A 21,569-nucleotide genomic window follows, 5' to 3' on the forward strand; every position below is an offset into this window, starting at 1 on the left:
CCCTGGCAAACTGTGGAATTAGGTTGCTTGGGGTCAGGTCCTGACTCCGCTTCTTACTAGTGTGTGGCCCTTGGCCAGTCACTTCTTCTTTCAGTACCTCAGCTTTCTTCTCTGTAAAATGGGAATAATAAGAGTAAGGCTGCTACAAAGGGCTGTTGTACAGTGAAATGAGTCAATAGCACCTGACATGCAGTAATTACCAATGCAGGGTAAAATCTTCATCTTCATCTTTATCTTTACAGATAAAGTCTTTCCTGGTACAGGTTTGTTTTTGCTTTTGTTTTTGTTTTAAGATTTTTATTTATTTATTTGTCAGAGAGACAGAGAGGGAACACAAGCAGGAGGAGTGGGAAAGGGAGAAGCAGGCTTCCCGCGGAGCAGGGAGCCCGATGCGGGGCTCGATCCCAGGACCCTGGGATCATGACCTGAGCCGAAGGCAGACGCTTAACAACTGAGCCACCCAGGCACCCCAAAAATTAAATGCCTTTTATTCTATGAATTATTAAGCAGCTCTCACTGGCGTTAAATTCTAGGAGAACTTTTTTTTTTTTAAGATTTTATTTATTTATTTGACAGAGAGATAGAGAGAGAGCACAGATAGTCAGAGTGGCAGGCAGAGGGAGAGGGAGAAGCAGGCTCTCCACTGAGCAGTGAGCCCGATGTGGGGCTCGATCCCAGGCCCCGGGGATCATGACCTGAGCCGGAGGCAGACGCTTAACCGACTGAGCCACCCAGGCATCCCTGATACAGATTTTTGTAGAGTTTATAATTTTTTAAAGCAGATGCTCAAAAGGTAGAAGAGGAAGAAAGATGAGCAGCTCAATTCCATAAGAACTCATCTACTCGTTTGAAAACATTGATTGGGTATTTTCCCAGATACTGGATAGACTTCAGGTGCCAAAGATAGGGTAGAGGGCTCTGAATTAATTCAAAATGATGTTTTGTGGGTGTAAATTCAGAACCCTCTACCCTAACTTTGGCACCTGCTCTTCCTGTCTATCCAAGTTCCTGGAAGTGGGCTATCAGCTTCTGAAATACAACAAAGAAGAATGTGTCAGGTCTCCAGCTCCCTTTGGAGCTTCCCCACTTGCCAGCAAGCATGGCATGGTGATGGAGCCTCAGGAATGGAGACAAGGTCACCCCTGTGTGTGTTCTCACAAGAACACTCAGTGCTCCACCGTGCCAGGAGCTGCGGCCTCCAAAGGAGACACCAATGGGCCCCGGGGTGACGCCTGCAGGCAGCTGGCCCTCAGCGAGATCCTCCACAGATTGCGAACCCAAGGAGGCCTCAGGCACAGCTAAAATGAGGGGAGGAGAACTTTACAGGTAGCGTATGCTGTCACTGGAGACCGGAACATATGAACAGGCAGTAAAAATTAAACGGTCTCCCTCTGTCTCTACCCTCCCATCCCTTTGCCCTCTCTCTCTCCTCTATCTCTCTTCTTGCTCTTTCCTCATTCTCTCTCCATTTCTTTGTTCTTCTCCTCCCCTTCTGTTGTGACCTCTAAGTTGGCTCAGCGTCACTGTTCCAGATCTTACATAATATGGCTTATGAAAGCAAAATAACCCTGCCGCCTGCCGTGCCAGGCTGGGCAAGACCCAGAGTGAACAGAAACACCTGGTGCTCTCGGACTTTCTTGGACTGTTTGCAAGGCGGGTCAGCGGCCCCGGGATCATGGGCCCTGAGGGCACTGGACCCCTGAGTCTCTCCCGAGGTGCACTCAGTCAGGTCTTAGAGATTCCCAATCTGCTAAAAGGCAGAGAAAGAACAGGTCAGAGACAAGGGAGGGTGGTGGCGGAGTGGGTGTTGGTAAGGGGACACCCGATGGTTGAATCACAGGAGGAGGAGGACAAGGGTCTTCCATCCTTTCCAACCTCGGTGACTGCCTCTGGAATTCTTAGTCAGCATCTCTCCTTAAAAATTGCATGATCCACATCAGTTTAGTGGGCCCTGGAAGTGTTTCTTGCTTTTTTAATAGTTGTGTAGACAAAAGGGCAGGGCCAGACCGGTATTTTGAAACGTCCTGAAATGGCTTATGACAACCCTGTCCCTCAGGGGATGTCCCTGGCTTCCCACATCCTGATTATTCAAGCAGAAATATTAATTGGGCCCCTTTAGGTTCCCTCCCGGGAATGCTGTGGCAAGAATATAGAAGTCTTTTGGGGTTTCTGAGTTTATATTCTTTCCGCTGAGGATTTGCTTTTCTTCCTTAAGTATCAGAAGAAGGGTTGGTTTATGAGGTTTTTTGTTTTGTTTTATTTTGGCTTTGGGATTAGAGAAAGGTTAGCCTAGGATAAGGAGGGAATCAATCACATTGTGTGTATATGTCTTCTCCTAACCCTTTAATCCAGGTGAAATGTGGTTACAATGACTCTCAAGTGCATCTCTAATGGGAAGATATGTCACAGAGAAGCATGCAGGCACGGGCTTGCGGTGGGTCTAATGTGAAGGCAGATGTTGCAAGTGGTTTGGGAAGGCCAAAGGAATGTCCAGGATAGCCATATACTTGATATGCATAAACACACACTTTGGGGCTTTTTTGGTCCCTGTAGCCATTGTCTCTTTCTTCCTGCCTGCTCCAGGTTCCCAGAATGGCTCCCAGAGGACCCTCCTGCTCTTTGAGATGGAGAAAGGGAGAGAAGAACAGAAGGGCGTAATTAAGAACAAGAGTCAAAGGAAAGAAACCAGAAACCTTAAATAAAAGACTTTCTCCCTAGGATAATAGTTTAATCTTTACTACTGCCTCAGGGCCAAAGTTGACTAGGGAGGGTGGGGGCAAGAGTCCATTGTGGTGAATTTTAAAATTTACCCCAAAATTCTTTGATACACATCTCCTCAAGAGGTGGAGCTTTTCGTTCCTCTAAGTGTGGACTGAATTTAGTGACTCCCTTCTAGCATATAGAGTATGGCAAAAAGTGATGGGCTATCACTTCTAAGATTAGGTTATAAAAAGACTGTGGCTTCCATATACTTTCTCTCCCTCTCTTTCTCTCTCCCTCTCTGATTTGCTTTCTTGATTCATTCACTCTGGGGCAAGACATGTCCTGAGGAGCGCTATGAAGAAGTCCACGTGGCAAGGAACTGAAGCCTCCTGCCAACAGCCATGTGAAACATGATCTGCAGTTCTAATCAAATCTTCATGGGTTGCAGTCCTGCCAGTTTAACTGCAACCTCCAAAGAAACTCTGAGGCAGAACCATCCAGCTAAGTCACTCCCAGATTCCTGGCGCTCGGAAACTGTATGAAATCACAGATATTTGCTGTTTCAAGGAACCACATTTTGGGGTACTTTGTTATGCAACCCCAGATAACACACTTAGGATGCTTTCAAATGATAGGCATTCCTCAGGGATGGAGAGCGCTGGGCCGAGCCACCTAAGGAAGATTGCTACCCAGCTTTAGGATGCCTATACATGAAGCTGGAGTCTTTGAACAGTGAAATGATTCTCTCTAACCTGGAAGAAATGACTTAGGGTTAAATATTCCTATTACTACTCATACTAAAATGTCACCTCATAATTTTCTCCCCAAAGAAATGCTGTATTAAAATATGGCCTGGTCATTTCTTTCAGACTTCTCTAACATATCTGACTTTCTGAGTTCAGCTGAGAACGCTGATGGCAAATAAGTAATCATAAACTGGAAGATCACTCCTATCCTCCAAGAAAGCAAATTTAAGACTGAACTGCTTTATTTCAGTTTTGGAGATGATAGTTCATAGCACAGAATTCTAAATCTGGAAGGAATCTCATCCCCTCCTGGGGGGAAGAAAATAACCTGGAAGACTCAGCTGCTACCAGGATATAGCAACTGGGACGATCACTCCAAAAGGCTCTGCATTTTGGAAGAGGGAGAAGATATTTCTGGACCAGGTACTTTGGGATTAACTGCAGCAGTGGGACAGCTCATACACAAGCCATTAGCACCTAAGACTGATGCTTGTGAATAAACTGCCCCCTACCCTGCCCCAGGCTTTTATCCACTTCCCCTAGCCAGTGATATTGGTAGTGACTTTTCTCTATCTAATTCAACAAACATTTACTGAAGGCTTACTTGGCTAAGTACCTGAAGTGGGCTAGGTCATAATATAGTTATATAAAAATGTTTCTAAGTCGGCGGTTCTGGGTCCTAAGCCCACCTAGGAATGAGTCTGGTGGCAGGTTCTTTGGGGAGAATTCCAATATGTTCATTTTATGACCTTTTCTAAAGAAAGACCTGGAGAAGTAGATATGCCTACAGTACTGTCTCTCTAAACTTAGTTCCTAACAAATCACAGATTCCTTCCCAGAGACAAGTGTTCACTTCTTCCAAACAAAAAATAATCCTCCTCTCTCCCCTCTACCAATATAATACTGTACTTCTGTATACATAACATTATTTGAGTTATCAAAACAGTTTGCAAAATCATTTGAGGATAAGCTAGTATACGTAGCGATAGGATCAGAAGTCCCATATTGCTTGGTGATGCCAATGACATTCTTTTACCTGTAAGAAGAGGAGGGCATAAGAGAAAGAGAAGAATTTCCATTGATTTGATCCCTTCATTCATGTGCTTGCACCAAAATACCCCAAATAGTGCCTATTAAATTTTGGAGGTATCTTGAATGCCTCTTCCATTTAATGTCAATATAATAGAGGTATAATAGTTACAAGGAAGAAGTTACTCTGAACTTTTACTGAAAGGCAAATGCAGAAAGGCTTCCAGGCAGAGTTTAGATTCGTGAGCACATGCCTGCTGGAGAGAAGTGCACAGGTCTGCCGACGAGGCCATAGATAGGGTGCAGGAGCTGAGCACACTGAGACAAGCTGCCATCTCAAGACGATGCAAGTAACTCAACCTGAAATCCATGAGAAAGAGGACAATTTGCTGAGGTCCAAGGCCCCCAGAAAACAACTCATGAAATGGCAGTAGGAACCACACCAGTACTCCTCGGTAAAGTGGGACTAGGGCAACAGCTCCTGACATCAGAGGGCTCTGGGCAGTGCACCATAGACAAATACTTCTAAGTTGACAGTGCCTGAAAATCTCCTACCCATGAAGCAGAGAAAGGGTTGGCGGCGGAACCATGCTTGAAGACTTAACAGCTTCTATGGCCGGCCGGCCTGCTCCTAGTGACAGCTTATCAGCCCAATGAATTGTACTGAGGGTGTGCTGCTTCTAGAAGAGATATTCCTAAGTTCCTGTCTCCTTCATTAAGATGCTGTATCTTGGGGACCAGGTTCATGTAGGATGCCTGTATTGTGTGTCCCATGTGTACATATATGCATGTCCAAATATGGTGTATGCCTGTCACAGGATATGTCAATGTGCGTGTTATCTGCATATCATAAAATCAAGTATGACACTTTCTTAAATGAGTGGTTGGCAATTGAGCTAAAAGCTATAAAATGGCAGGGCTCTAATCAGCTCTAATCTGTTTACAGTTGCAATTTACCTGAAGCCTTTGGACTTACATAATGAATTGCCACTTTATATTAGTTATAACTCATAAAGCAACACAAGGCTCTTGGCAGCCTGACTCCAGCCAGAGTGAACCAAGCCAGCAGTTGTTAAGGTCACTAAAACAGAGCTTAACTTCAGTGCCATGACCTGGGTTAGAACACAGCCAGACCACCGAGACCTCATGGGTTCGATGTCACCAATAGAGCCAAAGGCTTAGAACTCACAAAACGGATACTTAAAAATAATTAATTAAGCAAGTCCTTCAGGCACCATGACAGGACTGGGATATAGTGCTGAGAAAGCCGGGACCCCTGCCTTCCTGAAGTTTATAATCAAAAAGTCCTGTTGAGGGATGGGCTGTCTTTAGGATAGCAAGTTACTTTCTAGACTTGACTTTATTGGTGTAAGGGCCGAGCAATAGCTAGAATTAGCTAAGAGAAGCCTTTGGTGAGATAGGTGAAGTCTCGGTGCCGCGGGTATATTCAGGAACTTCCATGCTCCTGTGTGATCCCACCCAGGAGCACAGATCCGGCTTGTTAAATGGCCCCAATGTGACCATCCAAGGACTGCCGTGGATCCTCCATTTGCTCCCTGACATTCCTCTATTAGCCTGTGCCATCATTTAGTTCCTACCCAGTAACTGGCAGGAGGATATTAAGGAAACTCATGTTTTTAAAACGGAGAACTCCTTTTGTGAACGCTGGCCTGTCTCTTTAACGCGGCAGGCTTGGCCACCATTCTTCTTAATCTATCACTGATAACTTACCAGGTAACCCAGTGTCTGTTAAATGAGCTATTAAAAAAAAAAAAACAACCTTAGAAATACAAGGGGATTGCCCTGCGACCTGTAGGTCAAAGCTAATTCTGGGTGCGAGGGTAGAGAAGGAAATAAACTCGTTTCCAGCTAAGTCCGATCACATTAATTTAGAATTCCTTTTCGTGTAATCTTTGCTGGGGAACTCTGCTCAGGCCATTGCCTTGATCTAGTGCTTGTGCTACAGATGAAATCTCCTCCTCCTCCCCCGCCTCCCCCAGCCCCAGGGACTGCAAGGGGTACTCCAGTGAAGGGAAGCCAGTTTCAGCTGGGAAGAGGGAAGAGCTTCAGTAGAAAGAACACCCCACATTTATCAGCAAAACCAAGAGAATGCTGAGTGACAGAGGGCACTCTTAATAATCATGCTGAAATAACCAATACAAACTGGGATCATACCCAGCAAACCAATAAGATCATCCTACTTTGAAAATGTGGGGAGCCAACGTTCCTAGGCAAACAAACAAAACATGAATATCTAGGATTGCTTACAATTAGAGCAAAATACACACTTGCCCAAAGAAAATGGTGATCTCTAAGTTTGCTGTGACAGGACCCACCTACTTCCAAACTGATAGAGGACAGTACCTTTTGAAGACAGTAATTACTATTGCACACAATAGTAATTGTGTAATAATCCTAATTCCTGGCACATTAGGTTAAAGTGTTGGATGACTAGTGCTTTTGGCTAGAGGTACATGCACAGTACTATGGAGAAGGGCGCTCTTACCTGACCTGGCATGGACATGAACTAAGGTAGGAATAAACCAGGCGAGGTGGAAGAACTAACTTCCAGGTAAAATGACCAAGAACAAGGGCACAGAGGTGTCACCTGGAGCTTTTGGGGGAATCCTGAGCAGCTCGTTGGGCTAGTGCCAGGAAAGGCATGTCCAAGGCCTACCTGGGCTAGCTGGCCCTGAGCATAGCCAGCCTCGGAAGGTTTCAACCAGGGTAGCTGCAGGGTCAACATGTGCTATTTAGAAGAATCACTGGCAGGTGGGTAAGGATGAAATCAAGGCCAGTAGGGAGGAGCGCCTGGGCAGCTCAGTCGTTAAGCGTCTGCCTTGGGCTCAGGTCATGATCCCAGGGTCCTGGAATTGAGCCCCACGCCGGGCTCCCTGCTCTGTGGGAAGTCTGCTTCTCCCCCTGCCTCTCCCCCTACGTGTGCTCTCTCTCTGTATCTGTCTCCAATGAATAAATAAAATCTTTTTTAAAAAAAATCTTCCCCATCATATTAAAAAAAAAAAAAAAAAAAGACCAGTAGGAATACTGAGAAGCCTTTGAAACATTAACGATTTCAGGCTGCTATAAAATTAAGCCAGAGGGGTGCTTAAGACAATGTTACAGCATTGTAGAGCAAAGCCAAGGTCTGGAGCACAAGGAGGGGAGGGTTGGGGTTTGTACCCTCCTACTAAACTTTAGGGCCGGGATATGCCTTCATCCTGAGATTCCAAACACCCAAAGAACAGGGAAGAGTTGGTTGGCAAAAATCAGGATAGATTTTTAAAAATTCCTAGAACAAGTAAACTTGAGCTTCCTGTGTCTCTTAAAAAAAAAAAAAAAATTCCCCTTTTTGGATAGGACAGAAAACAAAAGGGCACATAGGGATTTAAGACACAAGGAATCAAGAGATCTTATGTTAGGTTGATTTATAAGAGCTGCTCTGGGCAGTTAAAACAGTCTGTTTACAATGGGAGCTACCTAAGGCTGAACATACTGTACATGGCAGTTAGAAGTCGTCATGGCAAGAGAAAGCCACGGCCGGCCTGCTGCAGCCAACATGAACACGAAAACAGCCAGACACAGGAGGGGAAATGTAGGGACGAAGGTGGGGTTTGCTTTTTATTATAAAAGAAAAAGTAACTCCTCAGGAATCTTAACAAAGGAAAGGAGAATCTCACACTCAAGAGAATAGACACCAGGATACAAAATGACAGGTGTTCTGACTCCAGGGCTGTCCCCACCTCCTCATAGAGCGCACATGGGAAGGAGACAGTTGAAGCAAACAAGCGATTCTGTAAAAACAAAGACTCAGAAACCCTACGAACAGGATTAAAATCTAAACTTCTGGTTTTGCTTTTTAAAAAATTTTAATATATCAAAAGGCCTGCTTTAGTGACATGCTAGTCCCACCAGAAAATAATCCCAATAACCCCCCTTGTCAGTAACACGCTCAAGTTGACCAGCCAACTCTTATTTCTAAACCTGTGTGGACATGTGTGTCTTTTAAACCAAAGCCACAGGGCTCAGGCGACTGCTCCTTCCACAATGTGCTTCCACCTGTTACCCGACCGGTGTCCATCTCCCCCCAACCCTGGAAGAGTGGGCAGAGCACAGAGGACCCTACAGTGGCAGTGAGGTAATAGCGAAGAGCCCCAGATAGCCAGCTTTGTAAGCACTGCCTCCCTCACCCCCACTCAATAGGAGATCCTTATTTCCAACCAGACTATTCACTTCGAGTTTGGCTCCCAGTGACCAGAATGTTCCTCCTCCTTTAGGGAAAAAAAAACCACACATATCTGCACACCCATATAATTTTTTTTGTTTTTACATTTAAATATAAAAATACTACTCTGCTGTGTTATAAATGGAGGACCAAGCAATAAGAACTTTTTCTTCTAAGGAAGGTCAATCCATCCTTATGCTGAGCTTGTCTTCAGGGGAGGGCCATTTAGCCCCAGCTAAGGGGAGCACTGTACCAGGAGGACAGGGGTGCATTTTCCTGCCTGGTTCTCTCCTAAGTCTCACTTTTAATAGAAAGTTGGTTATAACCTTACATGAAGTGGAACTTCCTACCAAGAGGGGGAAATCCTAACCTAACCCCAGAGTAAGTAACCCCCCGTCCCCAACACTCAGCTACCTCGAAGAAAGAGCCCTCCCCCTCCCTTCACAAACACTATGCTCTGTCCGGATAGCTACGCCTATTGGACAAACACACCTGATTAAATGGAAACAGTGGTTATGTCTCCCCACCCCCTCCCCACTAACGTACTAGACAGCTTCAGTGACAGGGAAAAAAAAAGGGGGGCGGTTGTGAAAAGATTAAGAACCTGACCCCTCTATCCTGGCCAGAGAAAGCAAAGAGATATTAACTGGGCATGAGAAATAAAAAAAGACCTTGATATTCCGCCCTTTGAGTTACAGCTATTAGGACAGTCAAGAGAGGGGCAAACATGGAGGCAAGATGGAGAATCAGGAGGGGTTTGACGGCTGCAAGTCTAGTCCGCTTAGTTTTTGTACTGGAAGGGTTCGTCGCCAGTTTCGTTGAGAAGACACGTGCGGATGAGGGCTTCTGTCACTGAAAAGGGGTCACAGTTGGCAGAGGGGCGACGGTCTTCAAAGTAACCCTTCTTCTCCTGGCCGACAGTCCGGGGAATGCGAATGCTAGCACCACGGTTGGCCACGCCGGCGGAAAAGTCGTTGATGTTGGATGTTTCATGGAATCCAGTTAGGCGCCGGGCGTTGTCCAGACCCCCCTTGGGATCGTAGGCTCGGATGTGGTAGTGGTGCCGCTTGCTCAGTTTCTCGATGGACTCCTCAATGTACCTAGAGGTAAGAGAAAAGATGGGGGTCCAACCTGGCACTAGGAAATCTGCCCTTCAATGGCAGGGGCACAGGTATGGAGCTAAGAATGGAGGGACTCATCTCTCAAAGACGGTTCACAGTTCACCAAAACATTGTCCCCACTGATCAAATAATCCATGAGGGCAGCAACTCTGCCTTCTTCCCTGTGTGTCCCACCCAATGCCTCACAATGGTGCTGGACGCTCAGTAGATGGTATTTGTTGAATGAAAAGACCCTAATCAAGGACCCTGCCCCACCCAGAAGGGTTAAGTTCATTCACATGCTTTTATTGTTACTAAGTTATTTCATACTGAAGATTTTCAAACACATTTAAATTAGGTCCCCCTTTCCAATCGCAATCCTTGGATTCTATTCCTAGAGTATGTTTTGATACTCTTCAAACAGGAACAAACAGGAGAATCAGAAGACAATTTTCAAAGCCAAGTGCTAAAAGCTAAGGCACAAACGGAGAAGTCCGGCTTACTTATTATTATTAGCCCCAACACATCCAACCCTTGGCAAGTATGCTGGCAAAGAAAGGAAGATGGCCCCATCAGGAGAAGGCACTCACTTCAGACCATTCTCCTCTCGCATGGCCTTGGTGCTGAAATTAGTGTGGCAGCCTGCACCATTCCAGTTCCCAGGAATGGGCTTAGGGTCAAAGGTTGCTATCACTCCAAAGTCTTCACACACGCGATGCAAGATGAAACGGGCCACCCAGAGATGATCTCCCATGTCGATTCCTTCACAGGGTCCTATCTGGAATTCCCACTAGAGAAAACAACACGCCTGGCCTTTAAAATAATACCAACTTCTCACCCCACTTCACAAGCTCCAAACCCTGCTCTTTTCTCACCTCTGTTCCAACCCACCTAAGTTCTGGGTAAACGAGGGGTGCCAGCAAAAGTCCCCACTGGCCCATACATCCTATAGAGGAACAAGTCATTCACCTGGGCAGGCATGACCTCAGCATTTGTCCCAGCAATCTTGATGCCGGCGTACAAGCAGGCCCGGTAGTGAGCCTCCACGATGTCCCTGCCATAGGCTTTGTCAGCTCCCACGCCACAGTAGTATGGACCTGCAGAGGCATTAAGATGAGAGGTCAAGAGACAGGAAACCAAGAAATCCCTTTGCACAAAAGTTAGAAATCAGAAAGCTCTCAACACTTGCTCTCTGGAATCACTATGCCTGTCTTTACCGGGAGGTAGGGGTGTGGCGTGCAGGGGGCTCCTCTGGGCCATAACCTCAGTGGAGCCAAAGGGTTTCCCTCCATGTTAATGTCTAAATATCCATGTCCGGATCTGGGTAACGGGAGGGATCTTTACCATATTATTTCGGCCAGCTTCAGTGTATTGCCATAGCTTCTCTGATCCATAAGGAGTCACTGTCAGCTCTGGGGAGGGAGTCTTTCCTTGGCAATGAAGCAACTAGGGAACAGGAGGTTCACATCTCACCGGGGGACTTACCTTGGGGCCCAGGGAAGCCATTGGAAGGCCAACCAAAAGGGTGCCCATCTGTGCCCATGAGAGTATATTCCTGCTCCATTCCGAACCAAGGATGCTGATTGCTCACCATGTCCATTATCCGTTTACAGGTATGCCTCAAATTGGTCTCTAGAAAAAAAGAGTCAGTGCACCATTAGACACATATGGGCAAATCCACTGAATCCCAGTGCTGCTGGGGAAAAGGTCTTTAGATTCCACAAAGCTGAAGTGTGGACTATAAGGTGAACTGACACAGAGTAATAAACCTTTTCTGTGTCCCATCAGCCTAAGTGGGGAAAATGGGAGAAGCGGTAATCATACATCTATAGGGAGACTCCTGGGTGACAAACAGATCCCATGACCGTGGATCCAGAACAGAGCAAGTTTGCACCTTATCAGCATGCTGGCCACCTCCCAAGTACCAATGTCAGGCACTTAAACTCTCCCATCCAAGTACTAACCAGGCCCGACCCTGCATGCACTTAAACTCTCTACGCACAAGACAGCCGCTTTTAGTTGTCAGACTTATCCCTAGTTTCGCAAGCACTTAGAGCCAAACCTACAATTTTCATTGAGAGAATCATTTGTCTATTGCGGGCCTCCCATTCCAGGTGAGAAGATGAAGGGCTAAGTCGGCTAGCACAAAAGTAAAATATTAAAATGAGATGAGCTCAACTGGAAACAATTTCTAAGCTGGAAAAGAACTTTAAAATAAATACTTACTATCAGCTGCTTAACTATGTCCCAAAAAAACATTTTAAGACCTCTGCGTTAAGGAAAACCCACAACAGAGTCTTCCTAGCGACCGTGAGGGAAGTATTTTAAAGCCTCTAGTTTTACAAAGGAGAAAATGCAGCTCAGCTCAAGAGACACCAGGCAGCCTACCCAGCTTACAGGGCATGTAACAGAACCGGGAAGTCCACGGCTACCTTGGCTTCAGAGCTCATGCCCTTTACCACAACATGGTACTGCCTCTCTAAACAAAGGCACTTAAGGTCCAGGCATGAAGTGACTTGTCGCAAGTTCGCACTGGCAGAGTGTAGCAAGAGCCTAAATAGCGGGGAGGGTGGGGGGCACTTCCATTGAGATAAAAACACGAACGGCGAGAGTCAGGATCAACGGCCACACCAGGCAAAAACCAAAAATGTAGTTACAGTGAACCTTGAGGCACATGTAGGTTATCGGTGAGCCCAGACAGGAGATGGATTTTATTCCCCCTCCCCTCTTTTAAAATCAGGGAAACTAAGGACAGGGGATAAATAACTTGCCAAGGTTCATAGCCAGTTAAGTGACAGATCCAGAATTCAAACCCATCATTCCGACTTCAGAATCCATGTTTTTTAAATCTAGAGGCAGGCGGGAGGGCTGTGTCATGGGGAACTCTACTGGTAGAAAGATTTAAAGTAATTCACTGTTGTTTTATACAACCAATAGGAGACTATGGGTAGATGGACCACACTACCTTTCTGAGGAAATGTGGAGTGGAGATGCCATGTCCAATCGGCCAGACTCCTGAAAACAGTTCTGAGACATGAGATAGTCTAGTCCAGTATTCCCAGGACCAATTTTGGAATCTCCTGTCTTTCCCCTTTACAACATTCATGGATTGAGGAGCCATACCTATCCTATACACACCTGCAGGCTTCCGGTTGTACTTGAAGACTTCACAGAACACCAGCTTGTTGGGGTCCTTGCGGAAAGGGTCCCGAAACATGGCAGCAGGGACAAGATACATGTCACTGTTGGAGCCTTCAGACTGAAAGGTACTAGAGCCATCAAAATTCCACTCAGGCAACTCTGGAGGAAAAAGAAAAGGGAAAATTAAGTTAAAAATGCAGAACTTTTCAAGCAAGAGTACAGCCCCTTACTTAACCTTTCCATGTCTAAAGATCTACACTTTCTTTCCAGAAAGTCAGAGATGCATGACTCCTGCTATTCATATGCAAACTCTTGACAACTGCACATAGCTTTAATGTCCTATGTGAGAGGCAAGTAAGACCACTGCATCAATTTCTTAAGAAAAATGACAGCCACAAAAACAGCCTGAGAGTGACTGATTTATCTTCCCTAAGTCCATCTACTAGACACCAAGAAGACAAACTGAAATATTCTGACATAACCAGGAAGTCAATCATCATTTAAAAAATGAGAATAGGAGAAACAGATTCTGATTCCCCTACTAGGCCACCTGTGTTGCTTCTTTAACTCATCTCCCCACTGCGTCTAGGGACTGTTCTAGCTCAAGTTATGTCCTTATTCTATAGATGAGGAAATGGACAACTAGCAGGATAACTTAGTCAAGGGTGCTCCCATTATCACTTATCCACTTTCCCCACTATGTTTTAAAGGTGGGTTTCTTCATCTCTCAAGTTGACTATGAGTTCTCTGAAGGCAGAGAGACCAGACTCTTACCTTGTACCCCCCCCCCACCCAATGCCTGTCTAATATCTGCCACACAGCAAGTATACACTATATACTTTATTTTATGGTCATGCATTCACCCCAGTGGGAATACTATCAGAAGAGTAAGCCATCCGAAAAATAGGTTAAGAGGTGATATTTTTTCTCTGGTTCCCTTCCAGAAGGAGGAGGGCTATGGCTTGCTCTAGACTGAAAACTGAAGGTCACGACTTATATAAGAGCTCCTAGTGTGATAAGCAATCAGGTGGCTTAAGAATTTCCAAAAGTAGAATCAACTAGAAACAAATGAACGGCCAGTCCTATTTAGAAACCACTTTACAGAGTCTGCTTTGCATCTAGAACCTCACTGATAGGAACATGAAACAGTATCCAAAGAGTTTGTGAAGCAGAGAGCATAGTCAGGATAGAGCACTGGTTTTCAAACTGGGATCGTGGGGATGCCTTGGAGCCAACTAAGCAGGGATGTCCAAGTCAGCAATGTCTCCGGCTCCCCCTCCTGCCCCAACTAGACTTTCAATCTTTTTTATCCAATATACTGGCTTGCATGGAAGATTCTATTGAAATAAAGGGGTCTATTGTTGCTATGCTTTGAGGCAGTGGAGGAGCTTAACGTCGACTGAAGTCTGAGAAACCCTGCCTTAGGAAAGCTTGACAAACAGAATAATAAAGTGGCCAAATCTAAATCTAAAATGGCTTGGTTTCAGGCTGCTCCCACCCCCACATGGCTCCCACTCTGCTTGGTCTCTCACCTTCTACACACTTGGGCTCACTGTCCAAGGTCCGGGTCTTGCAACGTAACCCTTCTCCGGTCCCATCAATCCAAATATACATGGCTTGCACTTTCTCACCCTGAGGCAGGGACATGTACAACTGCTTGATGCCTTTGTTCAGGTGGGAGCTCGCGGAGGTGGCCATGGTGGACGCTGTTCTGCAGAGAGGAACCGACCAAACAATGATCACCGACTCCAAACTGATCCTCTGTAGGAATGACTCAGTGAGGACAATTAAAGCAAAAAGTCACAATGGGAAGGTCGTCCCCTCCCTTTGGAAGCCTCACTCTCCAGGGTATAGTTAATTCATGCTGCTTTCAGAGGGATTTAAGTTTTTACATGAGACAAAAATCTCCCTCTAGGCTTCCTCGAGCTAGAATCCACCCTTGTGAGGACTAAGCTCTATTTGCTCAGTGTAGCCAGGGTAAGGGAAGTGTTTTATTTTTTATATAGTGTTTTATGGGCAAAACACTGAAGTTCAGAAAGAGAGCATTTACAGAAGGTAGCTCTCTCCCAATAGGAGTAAAATCCAGCCACAGAAAAGCTTGGCTGCTTATGGTGTCTGGGTCAGTCTCGTCTTTTCCTTGCATCCTAGCCAGCACCTCTGTGAAAAACCCTTTTTGGAGATTTCTCCACCTCTCCCAAAAGCACCCCACATACTGAGACAGTAGGAAGAAGAAACAAGGGGGCCAGCTAGAAGATTCAAAAGGCTGATGGGCTTCCTAAGAGCAGGGCAGTCATTACAAATCCCCGAGGTATCAAAAGAGCTGATCTGCGTTGGATTCTAAGATGCACACTGCCAACATTTCCATTGGTTTTCTCACTTAGGAAGGCAGATTTACATTTGCAACGGACATTCTCAGATTCCAGAGAACTTTAATGAGGAAATTCCCACTTCTGTTAACAAAAAGATCTGGGTTTTCAAAAGCTGAGGCACGCTAAAAACTGCAAGCCACTGCCACAAAACCTCTGAAAGAAGAGAAACCCAACACAAGAGGAAATGTCGTACCCCACCCCACCCCCAGCTCAGTCGCCCAGAGTGGATGGAAACGGAACACTTTGTTCCCCAACGACTTGGGCAACTTTCTGAAGTACAGTGGCTAAGTTTCTATGGGCAACCGTCCATGTTTGCCCAGCCGAAAACAGAACTGCTTCTCCCTCCAAGAGCCTCACCCCTTCCCTTGGGGAAGAGCAGAACCTCCTCCGTCAGGTCTCCGCACTGCATTGCAGAACCGGTCCTTTTCCATATCCCTTTGCATACCACCCGGGCAGAGGTCTCGGTTAGGCATCGCCCCCAACCCTCCCCCAACCCCGCCTTTAAAGGCCAGAAGGAACAACACCTGACCCCTTCAGCTCCCACTAAAGTCTACAACCCAGTCTTCCTCCCCAACCTGTTAACACCAACAACATCAAGCCACACTTTATTCCTTTAAGTCTCAGTTCCAGGCTTCCTGCTCTTTTCGGTGAGATGAGTTAGATGCCAACATTCTAGTCTACTGTTATCGACTGGTAACCCAGTGCCCTGAGTTTATGTAGGGCAAAAATGGGATTCTGCACTTTCTAGCTGTTTCTGCAGCTGTCGCCGGCTCCGGGGTCTTCCTCCCTGTCTCTTCACTCACCCCAGCCACAGAAGGTCAATCGGATCGTTGGGGTAGCCCTCCCTGGCCCTTCTCCTTTTGGAGTTGCGTTCGCGCCTCTCCTGGTTCTCCGGCTCTCGCTGGTCCATGCACCGGAGCTTTCTGGGCGAGGGAGACGGAGACGGAGAGGGGGTCAGGGAGCGTTCGGGATCGCATCGGGACGAGGAGGAATACGAGGGCTGGTGGGTCACGGTCTTAATCTTGACTCGCGATTTCTCTCCGGAGTTCATGGAGTAGGCGACGAAGCCGAAGCAGTTGGAGGGGGACTCCGAGGACCGCGACTCCACGTCGTCTTCATCTTCGTTGTTTGTGGTCTTGGCGTATTTGCGGCTGGGGGAGGTTCCCCGCTTCCCGCCCCCCGGGCAGTTGGGATAATCCACTTTGAGGGTAGCCCTTTCCCACTGAAATGTCTCTAAAGTCGGCGCCCCGCCCCTCGGGCCCCCGTCCGGATCTCAAGGCCTGGCCGAAGGAGCCATACCGCTCCGAGGGCAGAGGCTGGGAGGGAGTCGGGGAGTCGGGGCGGGAGTCGGGGAGGGGGGGGAGACAGCGCACCGCCGCTGCCTCGGCCCGGCCCGGCCTCTCCGCCCGCTGCGCCCGCCGGCCAAGCCGCAGCCCGGGCTCCCCATTGTTCAGTCACAGTGCAAGGCCCCCGGGACCCCGCGCAACAGCGGCCCGTACTAGCGACGCTCACGGCCACTCGCCTCAGTGTAGGCGTCTAGAGATCCTCAAGACCACGACGATCCCCCAAGGCCCGCCACCGCGGAGCAGAAGAGCGAGGCTCCCGTGGGGCCACCCAGCCACTCTGTCCGCAGCGCACACAACACCGCCGAGCTGGGAGCGCTGGGCCCGAGCAGTGGCTCCACCGTTCGCCTCGCTGAGCGACCTCCAGGGGCGGCGCTTAGGGCCGCGAGCAGCGAGAGAAAGATCAAAACAACTCCCCGCCCTCCTCCAAGCCTGGCGATCAGCGTACCCCACAATCGCCAGCCCAGAGCCTCCGGGAGCCGGGGACGGCGAAAGCACGCGGAGGGCTTGGGGGCAGAGGCGCACCGTAGGGGCGGGAGGTGCAAGGGGCTGCCCCGAGCCGCGGGGCCCGCAGGCCGGGCTCGGGAGGTTCGGGGAGGTGGGGGGCTGCAGGGGCGGCGCGCACCACTTCGAGCCCCCGGGCCGGCGGCGCGCTTACCTGGGCGGCGAGCAGGCGGCAGGGCGGGCAGGCCTCGAGAGCGAGGTGCGGCGAAGAGAGGAGGCCGGTGTGCTGCTCAGAAGCTCCACTCTTCTCCCATTCTCGGCTCTGCGGGGCTGCTCGGCGCCCCGCACTCTTTATCGGCGGCCCGAGCCGCCCCCGGCGCCCTGATTGGCTCCCAGCGGCCGGGAGCCGGGGCGGATCGGCTGATGCGCGCCCGGGCCCCGCTGCGATTGGCCGAGCGGCCGAGCGGGCGCCGTCGGGGTGGGGGCGCGAGGGCCGGGAAAGAAAGAAAGGGAAAGGGCCTTGGGGGGGAGGGGGCGTGCGGGGGGAGGGGAGCAGAGGAAGGGCTGGCCGGCGGCGCGCCGACAGGCGAGTTCCTGCCAGGAAGGACCCCGCCTACCCCGGCTGCCGCTCGCCTCTGCGGGCAGACCGCGGGCCTGGGGTCTTCCCCTTAGCCCCCACCCCCGGGCCGGAGCGGGGCGCCCAACAGACCGCCCGGCCTCCACCCCTGCCATCTTCAGGTTGGATAGTTTTGCAGGAGAGGCCTCTCTTTTTCGAGGTGGTACTGCAGACCCCAAGGCTCCCTAAGGACATTCTGATCCCCGGGAACGTAATTTTGCCTTTTGTTGTTAGAGAACCTCCAGCCCTCCTCGGCGCTCGCGTCTAATTCGAGACGCGGTGCGGGAAGCGGGGCCGGGGCGGTGGCGGGGCACCCAGGGGGCTGCCCGAGGTGGGCCTGTCGCGCGCCCGCCCGCCCTCACGGTGGGACTGGGGAAGGGAACGGCAGTCTGTGTTCTCACATCAGTAATCAACATGCTGTGCTTAGGTCCTGCCATAGAGAGGATCCTGGCGGGCATAGGAACGGTCAGGAGACCTGTCATATTTCGCCTCTGTCACTCCCGAGACACGTCTCTCAGCGACTCTTTGGGCCCAGGCTTCCTCATCTGCAAATAAAGCCTTTGGAGAGAGGACCTTTAGAGCCGCCCACCACATTTGAAATTCTGTGTGCAAACTGTTTCCCAAGGGCAGCTGAAAGAAAAGTGAGGTCTTCGCCCCCTTTGAAGCCCAGGGTACGTCAAAATTTTAGAATTTTTGAAAATAATGCTTTGTTTTGCTTTCCAAGTAACTTATTGTGCCTTCTTTTTAATTTGGAAAATTAAAATCAGTACCCCTTCCTCCTCTCAGCCTTGCTATGATGGTTGAGAAAATGTGTATGTGAACACAATCTTGAAGTGGATGCTTGTCAACAGATGCATAATAACTCTGTGGTCTATATAGACACACACACACAAGACACGCACACATACGATATTTTCATTGCTACCCGTGCCCTTGCCTGAGTATCTCTTTTTATTGCCAAAATACACCTGATAGTGTCTAGTCTTTATTGCATCTTTCAGGAGCCCCAGTATTTGAGACTTGGAGATTTTTCTGTTTGAAGACCAAGTCAGTCTTCATTGCCTTTGGAAGAGGAAGGGAAGAAGGTTGTTCTTGTGGTTATCTTTCGTACCACAAATATGTAAAAGAAATGTTGCCTGTGACCTCACACACATAACTTGGCTTCTTTGGTCAACATCCTTCCATTCTAGAGTGTCTGACACTGTAGTGCTTTTAAGTGACAGATGCAGCTTTCACCTCAAAACGGGGTTTTGATATATTTCACACAGGTGACATTCTGCACTGGGTAAGGTTTCCTTGCAAACGTAAGAGAGTCCATCTTAAGTTTCAGTGCTATATGCTGAAGTATTACGACGTGGCTAAAGGCTGGGCTTCAGGTCATACAAACACACGTTCCAATCTGGGCTTCACTTCTTACCAGCTTTGTGTTAGTTTTCTTAGCCACATGAAACCACCATTTCCTTGCCTACAGAATAGGGATAACAGTTACTTTGTATATTGTAAGGATTCCGTCTGGTAAACTTATACACTAGATGCACATAGTAAACTTAGAAAACAGTAATTATAATTATTATAGGTCAAGGTAATCCAAAGAGATTGGATTCTTTCTTTCCCCATAACAACCCATGAAGTACAACTTTCTGACTCAGTCTTGAGTTGACAAGGGGAAGTGGGGACAGGAAAGGTAATGTTTTTATTTCATAAAAGATGGTAGTTTTCAGATGCCCAACTGCCTCAGCGTAAACCAGAGCCTTCTACTGAACTCATCACCACCAGCATCTAAGATGCACGGGGCAAACATAATAGAAAATGGGATAGGAGGAAGCAAGTGCAGTTTTTAAAACTTCTGGTATTTTATTTTGCCGTGTGAGGACCTGCTTTACTTGCTAGGTATCTTCACCTCCTGGAGCAACTGATTCATCTTTCTATCCCCCCATTGTGTCCAGAGTGAGTGTTCAATAAGTGATGTTTGTTGATCACACAGAAATGATAGCGGCACCATCAGGAAAACATGTGCTTTGAGCTGCTTTTCCGAGAATGCAAACGGATTTGCTTTGATCCATTCATGTGACCAGAGGCATACTTTGTGAGGGTTAGAAACTGTAATACATGACCACTGAGTCTTTCAGAAGGGAACAAGAGGCCTAGTCCTTGGTCAGCCCCATAGTTACTGAAGCCAGCCCAATTAGGGCCCAAATGAGTCTGGGGACTGATCAGGGAAGCTTTAAAGAGTATGAGGGAAAGAAAAATCAGAAGAAGCTAACTGGTTCACCCCCAGCAACCCAGACTGTACTTTTAGAGAAGTTAAAAGGAGGACTGCCTGTTCCATTCAGTTTGACTTTGCTGTATCTGTGGCCCTTTGGTCTCTTCCCCCTTCTTCCCTAAATTGCCACTCGCCCCCTTTTCCACCCTTTCCATAAAAGAGCATTAGCATGCAGGAACTGGTGAACTGTTCCATCTCTTGGTACACTGAGTATCAGAGCTGATAGGGGGTTCTAGGACGTGTGCTTTGAAGTCAGGTTTTTCTCTCTTAGAGTAGGGTAGCTATGTCCAACAGGTGAGTGGAGTGGGAGAGCAGTATTACAGGTAAACATTTTTTGTTTGGAATCTGCAGAAAGCACTGGGGACTAAAAGCATCCCTTCCGTGTTGTCCTGCTACCTGTAATAAAGGCCTTGTCTTGGGTGGGTTTTATCTGTGAGTTCTTCTCGCAATTTCTTTTTCTCTCTTCTACAGGGCCGATTCTCACTTGCAAGTTGTAAAGTTCTTAAAGATTTTTATTTATTTATTTATTTATTTATTTATTTATTTATTTATTTATTTATTTGACAGCAAGAGAGAGAGAGAGACAGAGCACCCAAGCAGGCAGAGCAGCAGGCAAAGGGAGAGGGAGAAGCAGGCTCCTCGCTGAGCAGAGAGCCCAGGACCCCAGGATCACAGCCCAAGCCAAAGGCAGATGATTAACCAACTGGGCCACCCAGGAGCCCTGTAAAGTTCTTAATCTAGTGATCTGGGAAGTGCCTTCTTAGGGCCTGTGTGGTTGTCTTGCACTCATCATAGGATTGGGGGTAGGACTCAAACATAATCAAACCTTCAACTGTAACAGGCAGTTTGGGAAATGGAGTTTTCCCTGTATTTGAATGATTTCAATAAGCATTCAACAAAACTCTTAGCTCAGGCTCAAGAAACATAGCTGAGACCCAGACTTGAGGAACACCCTGGAAACCCAACCCAGAATTGTAAACTATGCTTTTTTTTTTTTAAATAAACCAACACCAGTTCTTTCCCAAAGAATAGACCATAGTATAATCTTAAAAAAAAAAAAAAAAAGAACAAAACAAACAGCCTTGGAAGTTGATGTCATGACTCTTAAACCAAATTCTGGGGAGAAGCTACCATTGGCCAAGCTTTCCAGTTTCACTCTCCATAATTAAAGAAGGAAAGACCAGGTTTTACCTCAATTCAGTACTGAACACTGAACACAGAAGAATTGTTCTTTACATCTTTTCTGGTTGTTTGATGTTCTCCCATCCAAGTACTAATCAGACCTGACCTTGCTGAGCTTCTCAGATTCAACGAGATGGGGTGCATCCAGGATGGTATGGCCCTAGACTGATTGTTTGATGTTCTTAAGCTCAGGTTAGAAAACTAAAAGTTCAAGTCTCAGCTATTTGTTCTTTAGCCTAATCTGAGATTTGTTGAAGGCCCCTTGAAATCACTGGAATATAGGGAACACTCCATTTCCTAAAGTGTGTGTGATGACTGAAGTTTTGGGCTTGATCCCTACTCCAGATCTTGACTCCAATAGGAACCTGGGGAGCTGGGAGGAATTAAATTGATCTTAGCTAAGAACATGGA

General features: G+C 47.6%; 1 protein-coding gene across 4 annotated transcripts; it reads right to left on the reverse strand.

Annotated features, from left to right (window-relative positions):
• Positions 1-8,069: 8,069 nt before the first annotated feature.
• Positions 8,070-17,466, reverse strand: GLUL (glutamate-ammonia ligase). Of its 4 annotated transcripts, XM_006729145.3 has the most exons (8): positions 17,312-17,452; positions 16,114-16,233; positions 14,474-14,652; positions 12,939-13,100; positions 11,286-11,432; positions 10,770-10,897; positions 10,391-10,590; positions 8,070-9,800 (listed from the first exon to the last, which is right to left on the reverse strand). In XM_006729145.3, exons 2-8 carry the CDS (start codon positions 16,218-16,220, stop codon positions 9,482-9,484), a joined length of 1,242 nt encoding a protein of 413 aa, XP_006729208.1. In that variant the 5' UTR covers positions 16,221-16,233; positions 17,312-17,452; the 3' UTR covers positions 8,070-9,481. The 4 variants fall into 4 exon arrangements, with proteins under 4 accessions (XP_006729208.1, XP_006729209.1, XP_030879415.1 ...); XM_006729146.3 differs by lacking the exon at positions 16,114-16,233 and having other exon boundaries at positions 17,312-17,466; XM_031023555.2 differs by lacking the exon at positions 16,114-16,233 and having other exon boundaries at positions 14,474-14,647; positions 17,312-17,431.
• Between the last annotated feature and the right edge of the window lie 4,103 nt (positions 17,467-21,569).

The sequence above is a fragment of the Leptonychotes weddellii genome, chromosome 6 (genome assembly GCF_054177405.1).
Source record: "Leptonychotes weddellii isolate Sample4059 chromosome 6, ASM5417740v2, whole genome shotgun sequence".
NCBI classification, from domain to species: Eukaryota; Metazoa; Chordata; class Mammalia; order Carnivora; family Phocidae; genus Leptonychotes; species Leptonychotes weddellii.